Source organism: Limanda limanda, chromosome 16, assembly GCF_963576545.1.
Source record: "Limanda limanda chromosome 16, fLimLim1.1, whole genome shotgun sequence".
NCBI classification, from domain to species: Eukaryota; Metazoa; Chordata; class Actinopteri; order Pleuronectiformes; family Pleuronectidae; genus Limanda; species Limanda limanda.
In genome coordinates this window covers 5,538,834-5,551,822 of record NC_083651.1, presented here as the reverse complement: position 1 = coordinate 5,551,822, position 12,989 = coordinate 5,538,834, and the positions used below count along the sequence as shown (strand labels likewise).

The window sequence follows — 12,989 nt, the reverse complement described above, 5'->3', positions numbered from 1 at the left end:
CCATCTTCACTCTGCGATCCTTAGGACTCTCGGTGTGTTGATGCTTTCTGCAGAAAGCCCCTTATTAAATACACGTAGATAACTTTGATGTTTCCAGCCTCTTGTATTTCCAGATTTCAATCTCAGTTCTCTCTTTCTCTTCAAACCAGTACTAGGGATGTGTGAGCATCACACACACTTTTCTTGCCAGTTTCCAGTAACACAACATACATTCCTCCGACCTTTAATAAAACAAATCAATGGTTTTCTGCAGCTTCCTGAACCACTACAGACAACAAGCAGTACACACACTGCATGTAGCTCAGTCCCATGAACGCAGCAGGAAAAGACAACACAAGACAATATTGTGTTGGGAACATTGGACACAAATTGTAACACACAATCATATATATATTATGTATTGAAATGAAAGTGTTTACAGCAGCAGCAGATCTTCCACAGCTCGAGGTCGCTGCCTCTGAACTTTCTCTCTTGCTAGTTCTCGGTCATTGTGAGAGTTTCTGGGTCGGTTAGTATGATTGTAAAATGTACAGTGTGAACCTGCTCTATGTGAGAAGTGTCCTGAGATATCATGTGATGATCTGGCTCTATATACATGAACCTGGAGAGATTAAAGAGAAGAAACGCAGATGAGGGGCCAGACGTCATCTCACCATGTTCCAGACAATCAGGATGTGGTTCTTGGGATCGGCTGACATCCCTGTGGAACTCTGTCCTTCTGGCATTAGTATAATAGTTAAAGTAAGATACAATTCCCAAAGCACAGTTCACAGATCTGATCAAGCTCTAGTCATTAGTTTCTGGGATATTAGAAATTGTGGAGAACACAATCAGAAACACTGACAAACTGCAGACAGGTGTGGAGAGCATCCTGGAGAATAGCGACTGAATCCAAGTCCTGATGCTTTACTCTGACTTCCCATGTCTTATTTTCCTCTCTGGTTAATTTGAGCTCATCTCATCTCTCAATTTAAGAAACCAAATACTGAGGAAAATCTCTTGTCTTTGACGAGTTTCCACTGGAACATCTGCCTCGAATCGAAACCAGCTTAATCCAAAAGCTTGGAGTGCTCTATCCTTGTGATGGTCCAGTCCGGTGGAACTCCTTTAGTGAACTCCCTTTGGAATCTGTCAGGAAAAGCAGACGCAAGGAAAGATCAGAACCATTTAAGAGGTTGCTCTTTTTAAATCATATTCCATATGCACAAGACACATCTCCTCACTCATAATTTGCAGTGAGCAGTCTTTTCGTCTCTGCTTCTCCTTCTCCACTGATGGACACCTGGAAGATATGAGCTCCCTCCATGGTGTCGTCAGGAAGCTGCGCTCTGGTCAGGTACCAGAAGCGCATCAGGATACTGACAAACTTCCTTCCTAAAAACAACAGTGTGCGTTTTTATATATATATATATAGTATAAATAGTTTTTAAGGTAGGTCTATTTATCAGGGGCTTCTGACTAACCATTGTCGTCGTAGTGGATTCCCACGTCTCCGGGTGTTGTGTACATGATCTCATCAGGACCTGCAGAAAGAGCTTTCTGGCTGCTCAGTGGCAGCAGGCTGCACTTCTCCTCCAGCTTCCCAATCAACTGCGAGGATATGAACAGATAAATAACAACATATATATGATAAATATCCATATTTGGATAATAAACACACAAATGATAATGGTTTGGACTCACGTCTTCAGCCACGAGTCCTTCCAGAGCCTGGAACTGACATCGGGACAGGAGCCTGGACACGTGGGAGAAAGCCTGCAACACCAAAACAAAGTCCTCTTCACCACCAGCAGCGAACCGACACGCCTGAACATGACACACGGGGCTTCTCTTTCGATGGATCCTAACTGGCGGCAGTGGACAATGACTGTGGACTATAGTGGATCCGGTCTTGATGGTGGATCATGGTCTTACTGGCTGCTGACCAGGGACTATGATGCAGCAGGACCGCTTGACATATAGTATTGAAGTTATCCTTCAAAATGTTTACCCTCATCATTGCTGCTAAAACCTTTATCTTGATGTTTTCCTACACTTGACATCTGTTGCACTTCTGTCGGATCCTCACGTGTCTCACTGAGGTTTCTACCTTCTTTACCCTGTTAAAAGGGTTTTTAGTAGTTTGTTCCTTACTCTTGCAAAACATGGTGGGACAGAGGATGTCTCACCATGTTAAAGCCCTATGAGACGAATTGTGATTTGTGAATATGGGCTCTATACAATTAAAATGTGATTGATTGATTGATTAATGAGCACACGTCAGCACCTGCTTCGCTCCCTCCGTGAACTCCTCGATGCGGAACTCCTTGTCGAAGTAGGCCCGGATCAGGAAGTAGTAGACCCGGGTGCGAAGCCAGATGAGGGGGTTTGGGATCCCGACCACCATCACCTTCTGGTTCTGCCGGCCCCGGTCCGAGCTGTAGGCCCGGACCGGGGCCCCGGCAGCCGGGGGGAGAGGACCCCGCTTGTCCCCGGGGCGGAGCGGGAGGACACGGTCATGTAGAAGCAGACGAGCGAGGCTGAACGTGGATGGAACCCGGAAACACCCTCTCAACATGGGCAGCGCCATCTTGGAATGGCCTCGGAACTCTTCTCATCGCAGCGCTTGTTTCTTCCGGAGAGGAACGAGTAGAACAGTTTAAAAACACAGGTAGTGACGCAACAGGACGCGGGGACACTGACGCTTTTTAACATGACTCAAACTAAGTGTTTTTAGTTGTTATGCGTAAGACTCTCTGATCATTTAACCTCCGGACATTATCGTGTTGTTTTATTTTGTTTCCGGGGGGAGCACCAGGAGTGTAACACCCGGTGTTTACCCCTGACAGCTGGGACATGGAGGACCAGGAGAGGACACCGGTGTCCATATTCACACAAGTGGACAAGGACGTCTTCCTGCGAGACATCTGTCCAGAGGTAACAGCTGCTTCCTCCGTGGCTGCGTCTTCATTTCCGGTTTCGCCGTTTTTCAGTCGATCAAATCGTTTTGATCTGCATCGATGCTCTTCATGCATCTGCGATTTAACTGGATTCAGATTTTTTTACACATTATATTCAATATTTTTTGTAAAATGAAAACTGAGTTAAATTTGTGTGTTGCTCAAGTTAAGGATTTACTAAACTGATCTTGTCTTTTTCAAACATTTTCACAACTTTTCAAAATAAAAGCTCTGATATAATTTAATTGAAGCAATGAAAACAAACCTTGTGATTTCACTTTATGAAGAAATCGCCCAACAGGAAGTGATTCTATGAATTGTGTTCATAGAAACTTTTAGTTAACTATTTATATTTTTGTACTTGAACCATCTGCTTTAACTACTCATGCAAGTTACCTGGTTGGAAATCTCCAATTTGCATTATTTTGATAGACATAACTGAGCATCCAGCGGAGCCACAAAGGAAATTACACAACTGTTTTCACACCAGTACTTGTACTTCATGTTTAAAAAGTACCCTTATACCTTGTGTGTAGGATGGATCACAGGTACATGTATCTGCCGTCAGACAGGACTTTGGAGTAAATTGTCTCCTAATCAATCGAGTGTTGTGTTTCAGCGCAGACCTGCCTTGCTCAGAGGCGTGGATCTGGGGCCGTGTCTGGAGAAGTGGACCCTTGAACATCTCAGACTGAGAGGAGGAGACCAGGATGTGAAGATTCACGTCTCCACGGTACCACAGATGGACTTCCTGCACAAGAACTTTGTGTACAAGTGAGATTTGTCTCTCAAACACACACACACACACACACACACACACAAACACACAAACACCTCCTCTTCAGATTTCTCAATCACTACTAATTCTTCACAGGACTTTACCTTTCAACGAGTTTGTGAAAAGGGCATCTGAGAAAAAACACTCAGACTTCTTCCTGTCTGAGGTAAGAATCATAAAATAAGAGTATGATATGTGTATATATATTTTCACAGTATATTTTATTATTTAAATGCCACAAATTCCTTTTCAGGATGAGCACTATTATCTACGATCACTGGGAGAGGACGTGCGGAAGGTATGGAGACCTTTCAATTCTGTGAAAAAAACTTGCTCTCCTTTTATAATTACAACAAAAGGGTTTAGTTATCTTTAGACGTGTATATATATATATATATATATAAATATAATTACAGCTAAAAGTATTCCCCCTCCCCCCCAGGAACCTGCTGACCTGCACAAGCAGTTCCCGCACTTGGCAGAGGACTTTCATGTCCCACACTTCTTTGAACCGGATCAGTTTTTCTCCAGTGTTTTCCGTATCAGCTCCTGTGGTCTGCAGCTGTGGACCCACTACGATGTGAGTGATTTAATGTGAAGTTGTTAATGTTGTTAAGAGGTGAGAGGTCACCGGGGGGGCCATTAGATGAGTAGCAGCCTCAGTGTCTCTTCCTGTCTCTGCTCGTCCTTCAGGTGATGGATAACCTGCTGGCTCAGGTGACAGGGAGGAAGAGAGTGGTCCTCTACAGCCCCCAGGATGCATTGCACCTTTACCTGTCAGGTGAGTCACGAAGGACAGATGCAAGCCTGTTTGTATTCATGTCTGTTTTTCATTTTAGGCTCCGATATAGATTTGTCTTGTTTGTTAAGCTTGGTATAATGCGACAGTGCTCTCTTTCAATGTGAACGTCACCCAGCAGGTGATAAATCCGAGGTTCTGGACATCGATTCCCCAGATCTGAAACGATTTCCTGACTTTTTAAAGGCAAAGCACTACGAGTGCGTGCTCGAACCTGGAGACCTGCTCTTTATCCCCGGTAAGGAGTCGTCCACATTAGTCACGGAAGTAATAACGTACTTGAAATTAGAAATGATTGATAAGGTGAAACTGCCTCAGTCTTAATCCTGTGTCCCTGTGTCCTGCAGCCCTGTGGTTCCATAACACCACTGCACTGCAGTTTGGTGTGGGTGTGAACGTGTTCTGGCGCCACCTAGCGGCTGACTGTTATGACAAAAAGGACCCGTACGGTAATAAAGACCCAGTGGCTGCAGCTCGAGCCCTTCAGGCCCTGGAGAGGGCTCTTCACACTCTGGAGGAACTTCCATCGGATTATCGGGACTTTTACGGTCGCAGAATGATTCAGCGCATTCAAAAGCGAACTTACTGTGACAGCGTGTCGGCCACAAAGACAAAGGAGGACTCGGACAGTACGTTACCCAGCATGCCATTCACCAAACCTGGATGAGCGTGCAGAGAAACCCAACATGTAGAATAGGCCCCATGGAGCCTGTGTTCTCTTCATGTGTTTATTTGACTTTTTGACTAATGTTCATTATAAGTTATGTCCAGTACAGAATTTTCACTTCAGGTCCTTCAAAATAAAACGTTGTTATATATCTTCATCATATTCTCACCCAAGTTTTCTAAATTGTCAGTGTTGCAGTTATGTGACTTTATAAGAAATGTATAAACCACGATGAATCTTTCTAAAATCTTCCCTTTAAAGGGGATAACAAGGACAAAATATATGCATCGCCATGAATACAGTAAAACAACTAATTGTACAAAATATTGTATTTCATTTAAAGACAGTTCGAGAGGTTGAATCTGAAGATTGCATACACCATTAGTTCTGGGAGGTCTTAGTTTTCAACTTTTTCTTATAAAGTCACATAACTGAGTGAGTTTATGAAGAAACCAGAATTTCATTCATTAATTAATTTTAATTCATGGTTCAGCCACTAGCTTCTTCCTGAACTTTCAACCGTATCACAGTCTGTAGTTTGCTCACTTGCTCAATCTTTAGGCCGACATGGACCCATGTTGTGATGTGGTCAAACATTTGGAGCTGAAATAAATTTTCCAGCTGACATTTGGAACAATAAAGCACGTGGGTGGAGGCAGGGGGGGTGTCCACAGAAATGGCCACATGTAGATATGTTTGACATTTTATTGCACGGAGACATGACAGTTCTTTATGTTTCCTTACAAACATGGTAAAGCTATGTAAACAGTGGAGCAGCATCTCCACAGTGAGAGTCTGACGACACCTCGAGTCCTCGGTGCCGTGCTCCTTCAGCGAGTGAGAGCATGAGAGCCAACCAGTGACCGACTATAAGATGCAGAAACAAGCAGAGATCTGAGAGTGCCTCAGAAGGGCGGCTGCACACTGTGGGACAAACCTGGCCGACACCAGGCTGCAACAGCCCAGAGCTTTTTCACCGTGACGATTATATTGTGTCGTAGAAACTAAACAAGCCGTGGTCAGTTTGTTTTAACACAGAGAAACTGGACTGACACCCCAACATTTACCTTTTGAAATGTCATTTGGCTTTGGGTCAGAAAAGAAAAGAAAAGAAAAGACTTGAGTTCCGCTCATTCATTCACAAAACACACAAAGCACTCGCGCCCTCTTGAGGGAAAAGTCTTGGGCCGTGGCCGCTGGTGCTGTCCACTGCACTGGGATCTGTGTCCACTGGGATTGCTCTGTCCTCAGTGGGAGCAGGGCAAGTACACATCCTGAATCCTGACTAGAGGCAGTAGAAAGAGGGCGGTGCCACATTCCTGCTACAAGGGATAACGGAGACGTCTCCATGGTTTCCGTTCTGTCCCCGGGCTCTTCATGTGCCCCCCCCCCCCCCCCTCCTAAACTCGAGCAGTGCAGAGGTTCAACCAAAGTCATGAGGTGCACAAACATCTCATGAACTTCTTTTCTCTCTCATCAGACAGAAAACAGAGAAAAATGGCACATTGCATGGTGGACGTCTCTTTTCTGTAGATGAAACAACTAACTTTCTGGGTGTTTGGGGTTAATTTTCCTAATGTTGCCGTCAGGCGGGCGATGGACAGAGCGCAGGATGTCTGTTTCCATGTGATCAGCCGGCTCTGGACACAGGCGGTGGATTCGACGTGCAGGGGGTTGGTGCTATGGAGTCTGTGCCATGCCGCGAGTGGACTTCATCTTCTCCAGTCTTTTAGAAAGGTGGCTGTTGCTCGACTCGAGTTCTTCAGTCTTGTCCAGGGACGACCGCAGCTGTTGGGTGAAACGTGGGAGATTGAGACGCCTGCTGGTTTGAAAGGAGCCAGCTGAACAACCTGCAGTGTGAGGAAGGAAACACTCTACCTCTCTCTGGAGCTTCCGTTTCTCTGCCTTCAGCTCGTCCTCCACTTTCTCTGCGTTCTCGGCTGCAGACTTGTAGCGGGTCACCTGACCCTCCAGTCTGGTCACCTGGACGACACAAAACAACTCAGAACATCGTTGTGTTTTCAAACCCAGAGAACAGCCACGACTCCTCTCGGCTTACGTTTTGCTCTAAAGCAGTGACTTCCTGTTCGGCCTTCACCAGTTTGAACTTCAAGTCGCTCATTTGCCGGCTCGAGTCTCCTGGAAAACATTCAAAACAAACATTCTGGAATCGTATGATGGAGCAACAGACACTTTCAAGTGAAATATCAATGTTTAGCACTTACTCTGTACTTCTAGGATGTTGGGATCATTTCCATTTTCCAGAACCTCCCCGTCCGGACTGGAGCCGCTGTCTGTGCCGTTCTTTGGGGATTTCTGTTCCAGCTGCGCTTTCAGCTTCTTCACCTGTTGATGACACCAGATGTCAAGTCCCTCACTCAGCTACTCGTGCTGCATGTGATGCTGTTAAACCACAACCTGTTATATTCTCTTTCTGGCTCCTAGTTGGTTGGTTTCAGTTGAAAAGCAAATATTAAAATTCACACAGTTTCTTCACTATGGCTTATTGAGTTGATAACAGGGGAAACCACAAGGTGATCAACCTTTTCTATGGATCAAAAGGGTTGGGATAGAATCCTTCCTATATAGATGCTGTGCTGTGATTTGCTTATCGTGATCAGGTGGTGAACTTACAGTGTTCAGTTACCATGACATGTTGAGAATAAATGTAAACTGTCATAACATCGGTCATATTTAACGACTCCACCTCCGTCAGATGAAAAAACTCAAAGCCGGACGTAGCAAAGAACCAGCAAAGTTATCCAGAGGGGAGGATGTCTGGTTAAGTGAAACCAGATAACAAAAACATATCCAAGGTATGTTAGAATATCCAAATAAACTAGTGTCTATATTAATTGTTATAAAAGTACATTCCACTTAGTGATCCCTCATCAGTAAACAATATGACTGTCTCAGAGGAGAACCGCTGACTCACCTGTTCTATCATCTTTTCACGCTCATCCACCAGTTTCCTCAGGCGAATCTCTAAAAGACAAAACACACATAAAGACAATTAAAGCAACAATCACTCACAACAACTAGAGTCCATCTTTAAAAAAAATAACCAAACCAGTGAACATACCAGGGGTGGGGAGAACCAGGGAGGTGGTGAGGTGTGAGGGGGGCTGGGTCAAGCGAAGTGGATGCATGCATGCAGCAGGAATCCATGGGGGGGGGGGGGTTGACGGATTGGGATGGTGGGGGGGGGGGGGGGTGTATTAGCATGCAGACTGTGGAGAGGAGGGTCAGTGCAGCTGGTGGAGCTACAGTCACACAACATGTTTACAACCACACAATGTACGACAACAGATAAACCAAAATGAGTTTCCATCAACATTTCAAATAGGTATCAACTGTGGATTTATTGGAGTTTCATTGTTCAGGGACGACAGATATCTTCTCCATGAAGTGCAAGAAAAAGTAAAAAAAACATGTATTTATCAATTTATCATACATTCATGTGCTTTAGAATTCAGAGGCTTGGAAGAGTCTGAACTACATATTTTCATTTTAACCTTCACAACATACCTAGAAAATGTAAAAAAGCCAGATTGCTACAGTATTAAAGATGCTATATGTAAGTTTACTCTGCTACCAGAAGGTGGCGTCTTGTGGGAAATGGTGGACGGTGATGGTCGCCTGCCATGTTCCAGACACGAGGTCATAATACGTCCTCTGAGCAGGAGTGGACTGGATGCAGCATTGACGCTATCCAAAAACTTGAAACTTTCTTATACGCTGGAAAATAAAGAGCTGTACATAGATCGCTATGTAGTGATAACTTATATGTAGCCAGCCCCTTTAATGAGAATGAGCTCTTTGAGGGAATAACAATTGCATCAAGCAGAACGAATCGTCTGTGGCTCTATTCCAGAGACACAGCAGAACAAAATCAAGACAACTTCACAAGCAGCATATTACATGTGCATCAATAACTAAACACAAGTTCTGTCCACGGGTCAAACGACTGTTTCCTCTCAGTTTACATCTTCATCGCTCCACAAATGATCCTTTCTTTTGAAAAGCGATGTTTTCGGACTTTCACTGTGCCTTTTTAAAAATAACATACAAACACATACATACACCACTGTTCAACAAAGTGCTGTGAGGTTTTGCAAATATCTAATCTACCCCTTTTTAAGAGCTAAGCGACGACTACTGAAGGAGATAAATCTATACTATGAAGCATCTATGAACTAAGACATTTTACAGTCCTCTTTGCCCTTTCCTTTGCCTTTCTTGCTGTTCTTCCTCTCGCCTTTGCCTGAATGCGGTGGCTCTTTGTCCCTGGCTACGTGGACGGGTCTGTCCCCCTGCAACTCCGGCTGAACTAATCCTTCCTCTACTGGAGAAGACGTTGCCTGGTTAACGTCCTCTGCAACACCAGCCGATGACTCTCCTTCCTCTGTGCCTGGCCTGGCCTCGAGTGCTGTGGCCTGACGTGTAGTTTCTGACTCTACCTGGTCACACCCATCAAACCCGGACGCCTCATCACGTCTCTCAGTTGACTCGCTTTCTGTATTTTCACTTGGATCTGACACGGCTTCAACTCCCTCCTCAATTTCCTCGTCCTCAATTTGGTTCGTTTCAAAAGCTGCCTGAACATCGATGTCGTCAAAATCAAAAGATTGCCCTTCCTCCTCTTCACCATCCTCTTCATCACTGCCCTGCTGGTTAGGTGGAGACGAGTCATCCTCAGATTTGTCTTTGCTGGATTCAGGCAGGAGCTCAGCCAGAGAACAGGAGGATTCTTTCTGAGACTCTGGTGTATTTAGATTCTCAATGGTATTGATCTCATCTGTTTCTTTGGCGTCTGATTCGTCCTTCAGCTCCACGCACTCTAATGTCTGATCATCTAAATGTTCCACCTGAGCTTCAGTCTCTAACAGACTCTTTTCATCCCGTGAGGAGCTTTCTGGCTCGATGAAACCTCCAGGTTCATTCACGTCTCTGTCCAGCTCTTCTTCTTCTTCTTCTATCTCATCTGGTTTCAGCTCTGGAGCAGTGACACTGAGAGGAAAACCCTCCTGCTCGGTCTCTGTTCCTGCCTCCTCTTCGTCTTGTGTTTCTTGTATCGTCTCAGTTTGCTCCTTGTCCTGCTGGTTTGTAACATGATCCTCTCTTGGTTCTGTGAAGGCTTCTTTGAGAGAAGCGGTTTCAGTTGGTTCGACTGATTTTGCTGCTTCTACTTCCTCAGTTTGTTGCCCGACCTGCTCTTTCTCTACTTGATCTATCTTTGATTCCTTGAGGATTTCAGAATCATCTAAATCAGGTTCTGTTGTTGACCCATTATCTTTTTTATCTGGTTCATCTGGTTTTCGCTCCGGATCGGTGACACCGAGAGGAAAACCCTCCTGCTCTGTCTCTGTTCCTGCCTCCTCTACGTCTTTTAGTGTCTCAGTTGTCTCCTCAGGATCTTCACCAGGAACCTCGATGGGAGACTCCTCCCTCAGCGATGATGGCTCTGGTTGAGGCTTGGAGTCAGACGAGCTTTTGAGACGGATTGTGACGTCATCAGAATCTGGCGACGAGGCCGATGTGAGGTCTATTCCCTCATGAATGTTTGTGGACTCAGAGACATCGGCAGCAACATCGATGCTGCTCGGAACGTGTGGTTCATCTTCAGTGTTTCCCTCAGTTTTACATTCAGGTTTCATCTCATCAACTTCTTCATCCTCTGCATTATCAATGATTTTGGACTCACGATGGAGGATGGGACCATTAGCTGAGAGTTCTGACTCATCGTCAGTGAACTTTCTGTTGAGGCCATCGGAGCCATCTGTGCTGTTGGAGGCGTCGGTCAGATCACATGCACTGAGCTGGGTCTCTGGAGGACATGGTTCAACTCTTCCTGCTTTCTCTGGGTCTTCTTCGCTCGGCTCATCCTCTCTGGCTTCTCTGCATAACTCCTTCGGGGCTTCACTTTGAGAAAAAGTTTCAGTCGGTGCCACCACCTGGATTATTTCTGCCGTTTCACTCCAATCTTTGTTCTGTTCATTTGTTACAGGAGCTACTCTTGTTTCCTCAGGAGTTTCAGAGCAGGAAAGGGTTTTGCTTTGTGCCGCTCCTGTTATTTCTTGTATTGTCTCAGTTTGCTCTTTGTCCTGCTTGTTTGTAACATGATCCTCTCTTTGTTCTGTGAAAGCTTCTTTGAGAGAAACACTTTCAGTTGGTTCGACTGATTTTGCTGCTTCTACTTCCTCAGTTTGTTTCCCGACCTCCTCTTTCTCTACCTGATCTATCTTTGATTCTTTGAGGATTTCAGAATCATCTTTATCCGGTTCTGTTGTTGACCTATTCTCTTTTTTATCTGGTTCTACACTCGGTTCTGTTTTACCGTTTTCTTTTTCGGTTTCATCTTTTTGTTGGTTCCCTTTCTTTTTGCCCTTTCTCTTCTTTTTCTTCCTTTTCCCTGAAGCAGCAGCACCCTGAGATTTACTCGTGACTTCCTCTGCCTCGTCGTTCTCTACGTCTCTGGAGATGTCCTTCACATCTGTTTGCTGTGGACATGTTTCTTTACTCTTCAAATCACTTTCCACAGCTGCTTCCTGTTTGTTTTCACTAAGCTTGTCACTTGTCTGTTTAAAATCATCCCTCTTGCTTTGGGTTTCTGTCTCCACTAAACCTGCCTCACCTGTGGTTGTTTCTGTGTCTGGACTATTTCCCTCAGCACTTGTTACAATTATATTTGTGGCTTCAGTAACTGGATGATCAGGAATGTCAACATTCAAGTCTTTGCTGAGGTCGCTTCCTCCAATGCTCTCGTCCACTGTCTGTTGTTCGTCTGCAGGATGTTCTTCTGCAGCTGCTGATGTTTCCATTGTGGACACAGCAGCATCACAGAGTTTATCAGAGCTCAACTGATTCTCTTTGGCTTCCTCTTTCAAAATGTCTGGTTGCTGATCTGGATCCAGCTCCTCAGTCTCCTCTGTGTTGCCTGGGAGATCATGAAGAGCACATGGTGATAAAAGGCCAAAGAAACGTAGACTTTAGACATGATTTTCAAAAAGTCTTCATCAGGAAGCACATTCGCAGATATGCGCAGAACACCTGATTGATTCAGAGGCTGGAAGGAGAGAAGCACGAGAGTCAAGATACCCAAGAGAAGCACAAGAAGAGGAAGAAAGGCAGGAGCGACACTGAAAAGAAGATCTGGATCCCCCGAGCAGCTGCGTGACAAGAAGAGAAGCCGGAGACTGGCAGCTCAAGAGCATCTGTATAATAATCCACATGTCTCTACACATCTGTCAATATGCTACAAGAGACCAGTCATCATCTACACACCATCACCACACACACGACCAGCTTGTGAATCAGAAATAATATGAATGATGCGAAAGGTGCAAGAGAAATGATATAAAGGTCAAAACGTTAGCGATGAAGACGAGACAAGTTAGTGATCTTAGTTTCAAAGGATAAAGCTGGTGACTCTCAAAACCGCTCTTGATGATGTTGTTCGCCAACAATGAAAAGACTCAAGTTCAACATCCCACTCGTGTTTAATGGTCTCAGACACAAGCCCATCAACTTTATACTGAGAACTACGTACGAGCATTTGTCAAACTGGAGTAAATAGTGTGTTTGTTAGTGTCGTTATTATCTATGGCAGCAGGCAGCTCTATGGTAAAGTGTACACCACACAGATAAAGCAAGTAGAATACACCATTGTTGTGGTCGTTACTTGACTTGTTGAAACTTTGGCAGCTGTTCTGAATCTTTTAACAGTTTCAAACAACCTTCAACAGCAGAGAGAATTGAAGATGTTTGATTGTAATTCTCTTTAATAAAAGGCTCTCGTGGCGAGTT

At 44.7% G+C, this 12,989-nt stretch overlaps 3 protein-coding genes across 10 annotated transcripts in view; 1 reads left to right on the top strand and 2 right to left on the bottom strand.

Moving 5' to 3' along the window:
- Positions 1-207: 207 nt before the first annotated feature.
- Positions 208-2,569, bottom strand: maip1 (matrix AAA peptidase interacting protein 1). Its single transcript, XM_061089244.1, has 5 exons — positions 2,267-2,569; positions 1,684-1,755; positions 1,464-1,590; positions 1,224-1,374; positions 208-1,128 (listed from the first exon to the last, which is right to left on the bottom strand). The coding sequence occupies exons 1-5, from the start codon at positions 2,567-2,569 to the stop codon at positions 1,050-1,052; spliced, it is 732 nt and encodes a 243-aa protein (XP_060945227.1). The 3' UTR covers positions 208-1,049.
- A 94-nt stretch (positions 2,570-2,663) lies between these two features.
- Positions 2,664-5,317, top strand: tyw5 (tRNA-yW synthesizing protein 5). 2 transcript variants are annotated; one of them, XM_061089243.1, is made up of 8 exons: positions 2,664-2,916; positions 3,559-3,713; positions 3,814-3,883; positions 3,971-4,015; positions 4,160-4,297; positions 4,411-4,498; positions 4,638-4,754; positions 4,864-5,317. In XM_061089243.1, exons 1-8 carry the CDS (start codon positions 2,836-2,838, stop codon positions 5,181-5,183), a joined length of 1,014 nt encoding a protein of 337 aa, XP_060945226.1. In that variant the 5' UTR covers positions 2,664-2,835; the 3' UTR covers positions 5,184-5,317. The 2 variants fall into 2 exon arrangements, with proteins under 2 accessions (XP_060945226.1, XP_060945225.1); XM_061089242.1 differs by having other exon boundaries at positions 4,635-4,754.
- Positions 5,318-6,574: 1,257 nt separating this feature from the next.
- lrrfip1a (leucine rich repeat (in FLII) interacting protein 1a) overlaps positions 6,575-12,989 on the bottom strand; it is a 30,147-nt gene continuing 23,732 nt past the window's right edge. For 5 of the 7 annotated variants that reach the window (XM_061089232.1, XM_061089235.1, XM_061089234.1 and 2 more), the window contains one exon: positions 8,527-12,120. In XM_061089232.1, the coding sequence (XP_060945215.1) occupies positions 9,380-12,120 (2,741 nt within the window). In that variant the 3' untranslated portion in view covers positions 8,527-9,379. Of the gene's footprint in view, positions 6,972-7,061; positions 7,167-7,242; positions 7,323-7,408; positions 7,530-8,118; positions 8,169-8,526; positions 12,121-12,989 lie in introns of those variants that run through there. The other 2 variants (XM_061089237.1, XM_061089238.1) reach the window with 1 other exon arrangement.

Excerpts from the sequence above, each read along its gene's own strand:
- maip1 (XM_061089244.1), bottom strand. The coding sequence starts at position 2,569 with ATGGCGCTGCCCATGTTGAGAGGGTGTTTCCGGGTTCCATCCACGTTC. Across the intron at positions 1,591-1,683 it reads AAGGACTCGTGGCTGAAGAC|TTGATTGGGAAGCTGGAGGA; the intron begins GTGAGTCCAAAC and ends ATATCCTCGCAG. Across the intron at positions 1,129-1,223 it reads CTGCTCACTGCAAATTATGA|ATTCCAAAGGGAGTTCACTA; the intron begins GTGAGGAGATGT and ends TTTTCCTGACAG.
- tyw5 (XM_061089242.1), top strand. The coding sequence starts at position 2,836 with ATGGAGGACCAGGAGAGGACACCGGTGTCCATATTCACACAAGTGGAC. Across the intron at positions 4,298-4,410 it reads AGCTGTGGACCCACTACGAT|GTGATGGATAACCTGCTGGC; the intron begins GTGAGTGATTTA and ends CTCGTCCTTCAG. Across the intron at positions 4,499-4,634 it reads ATTGCACCTTTACCTGTCAG|CAGGTGATAAATCCGAGGTT; the intron begins GTGAGTCACGAA and ends AACGTCACCCAG.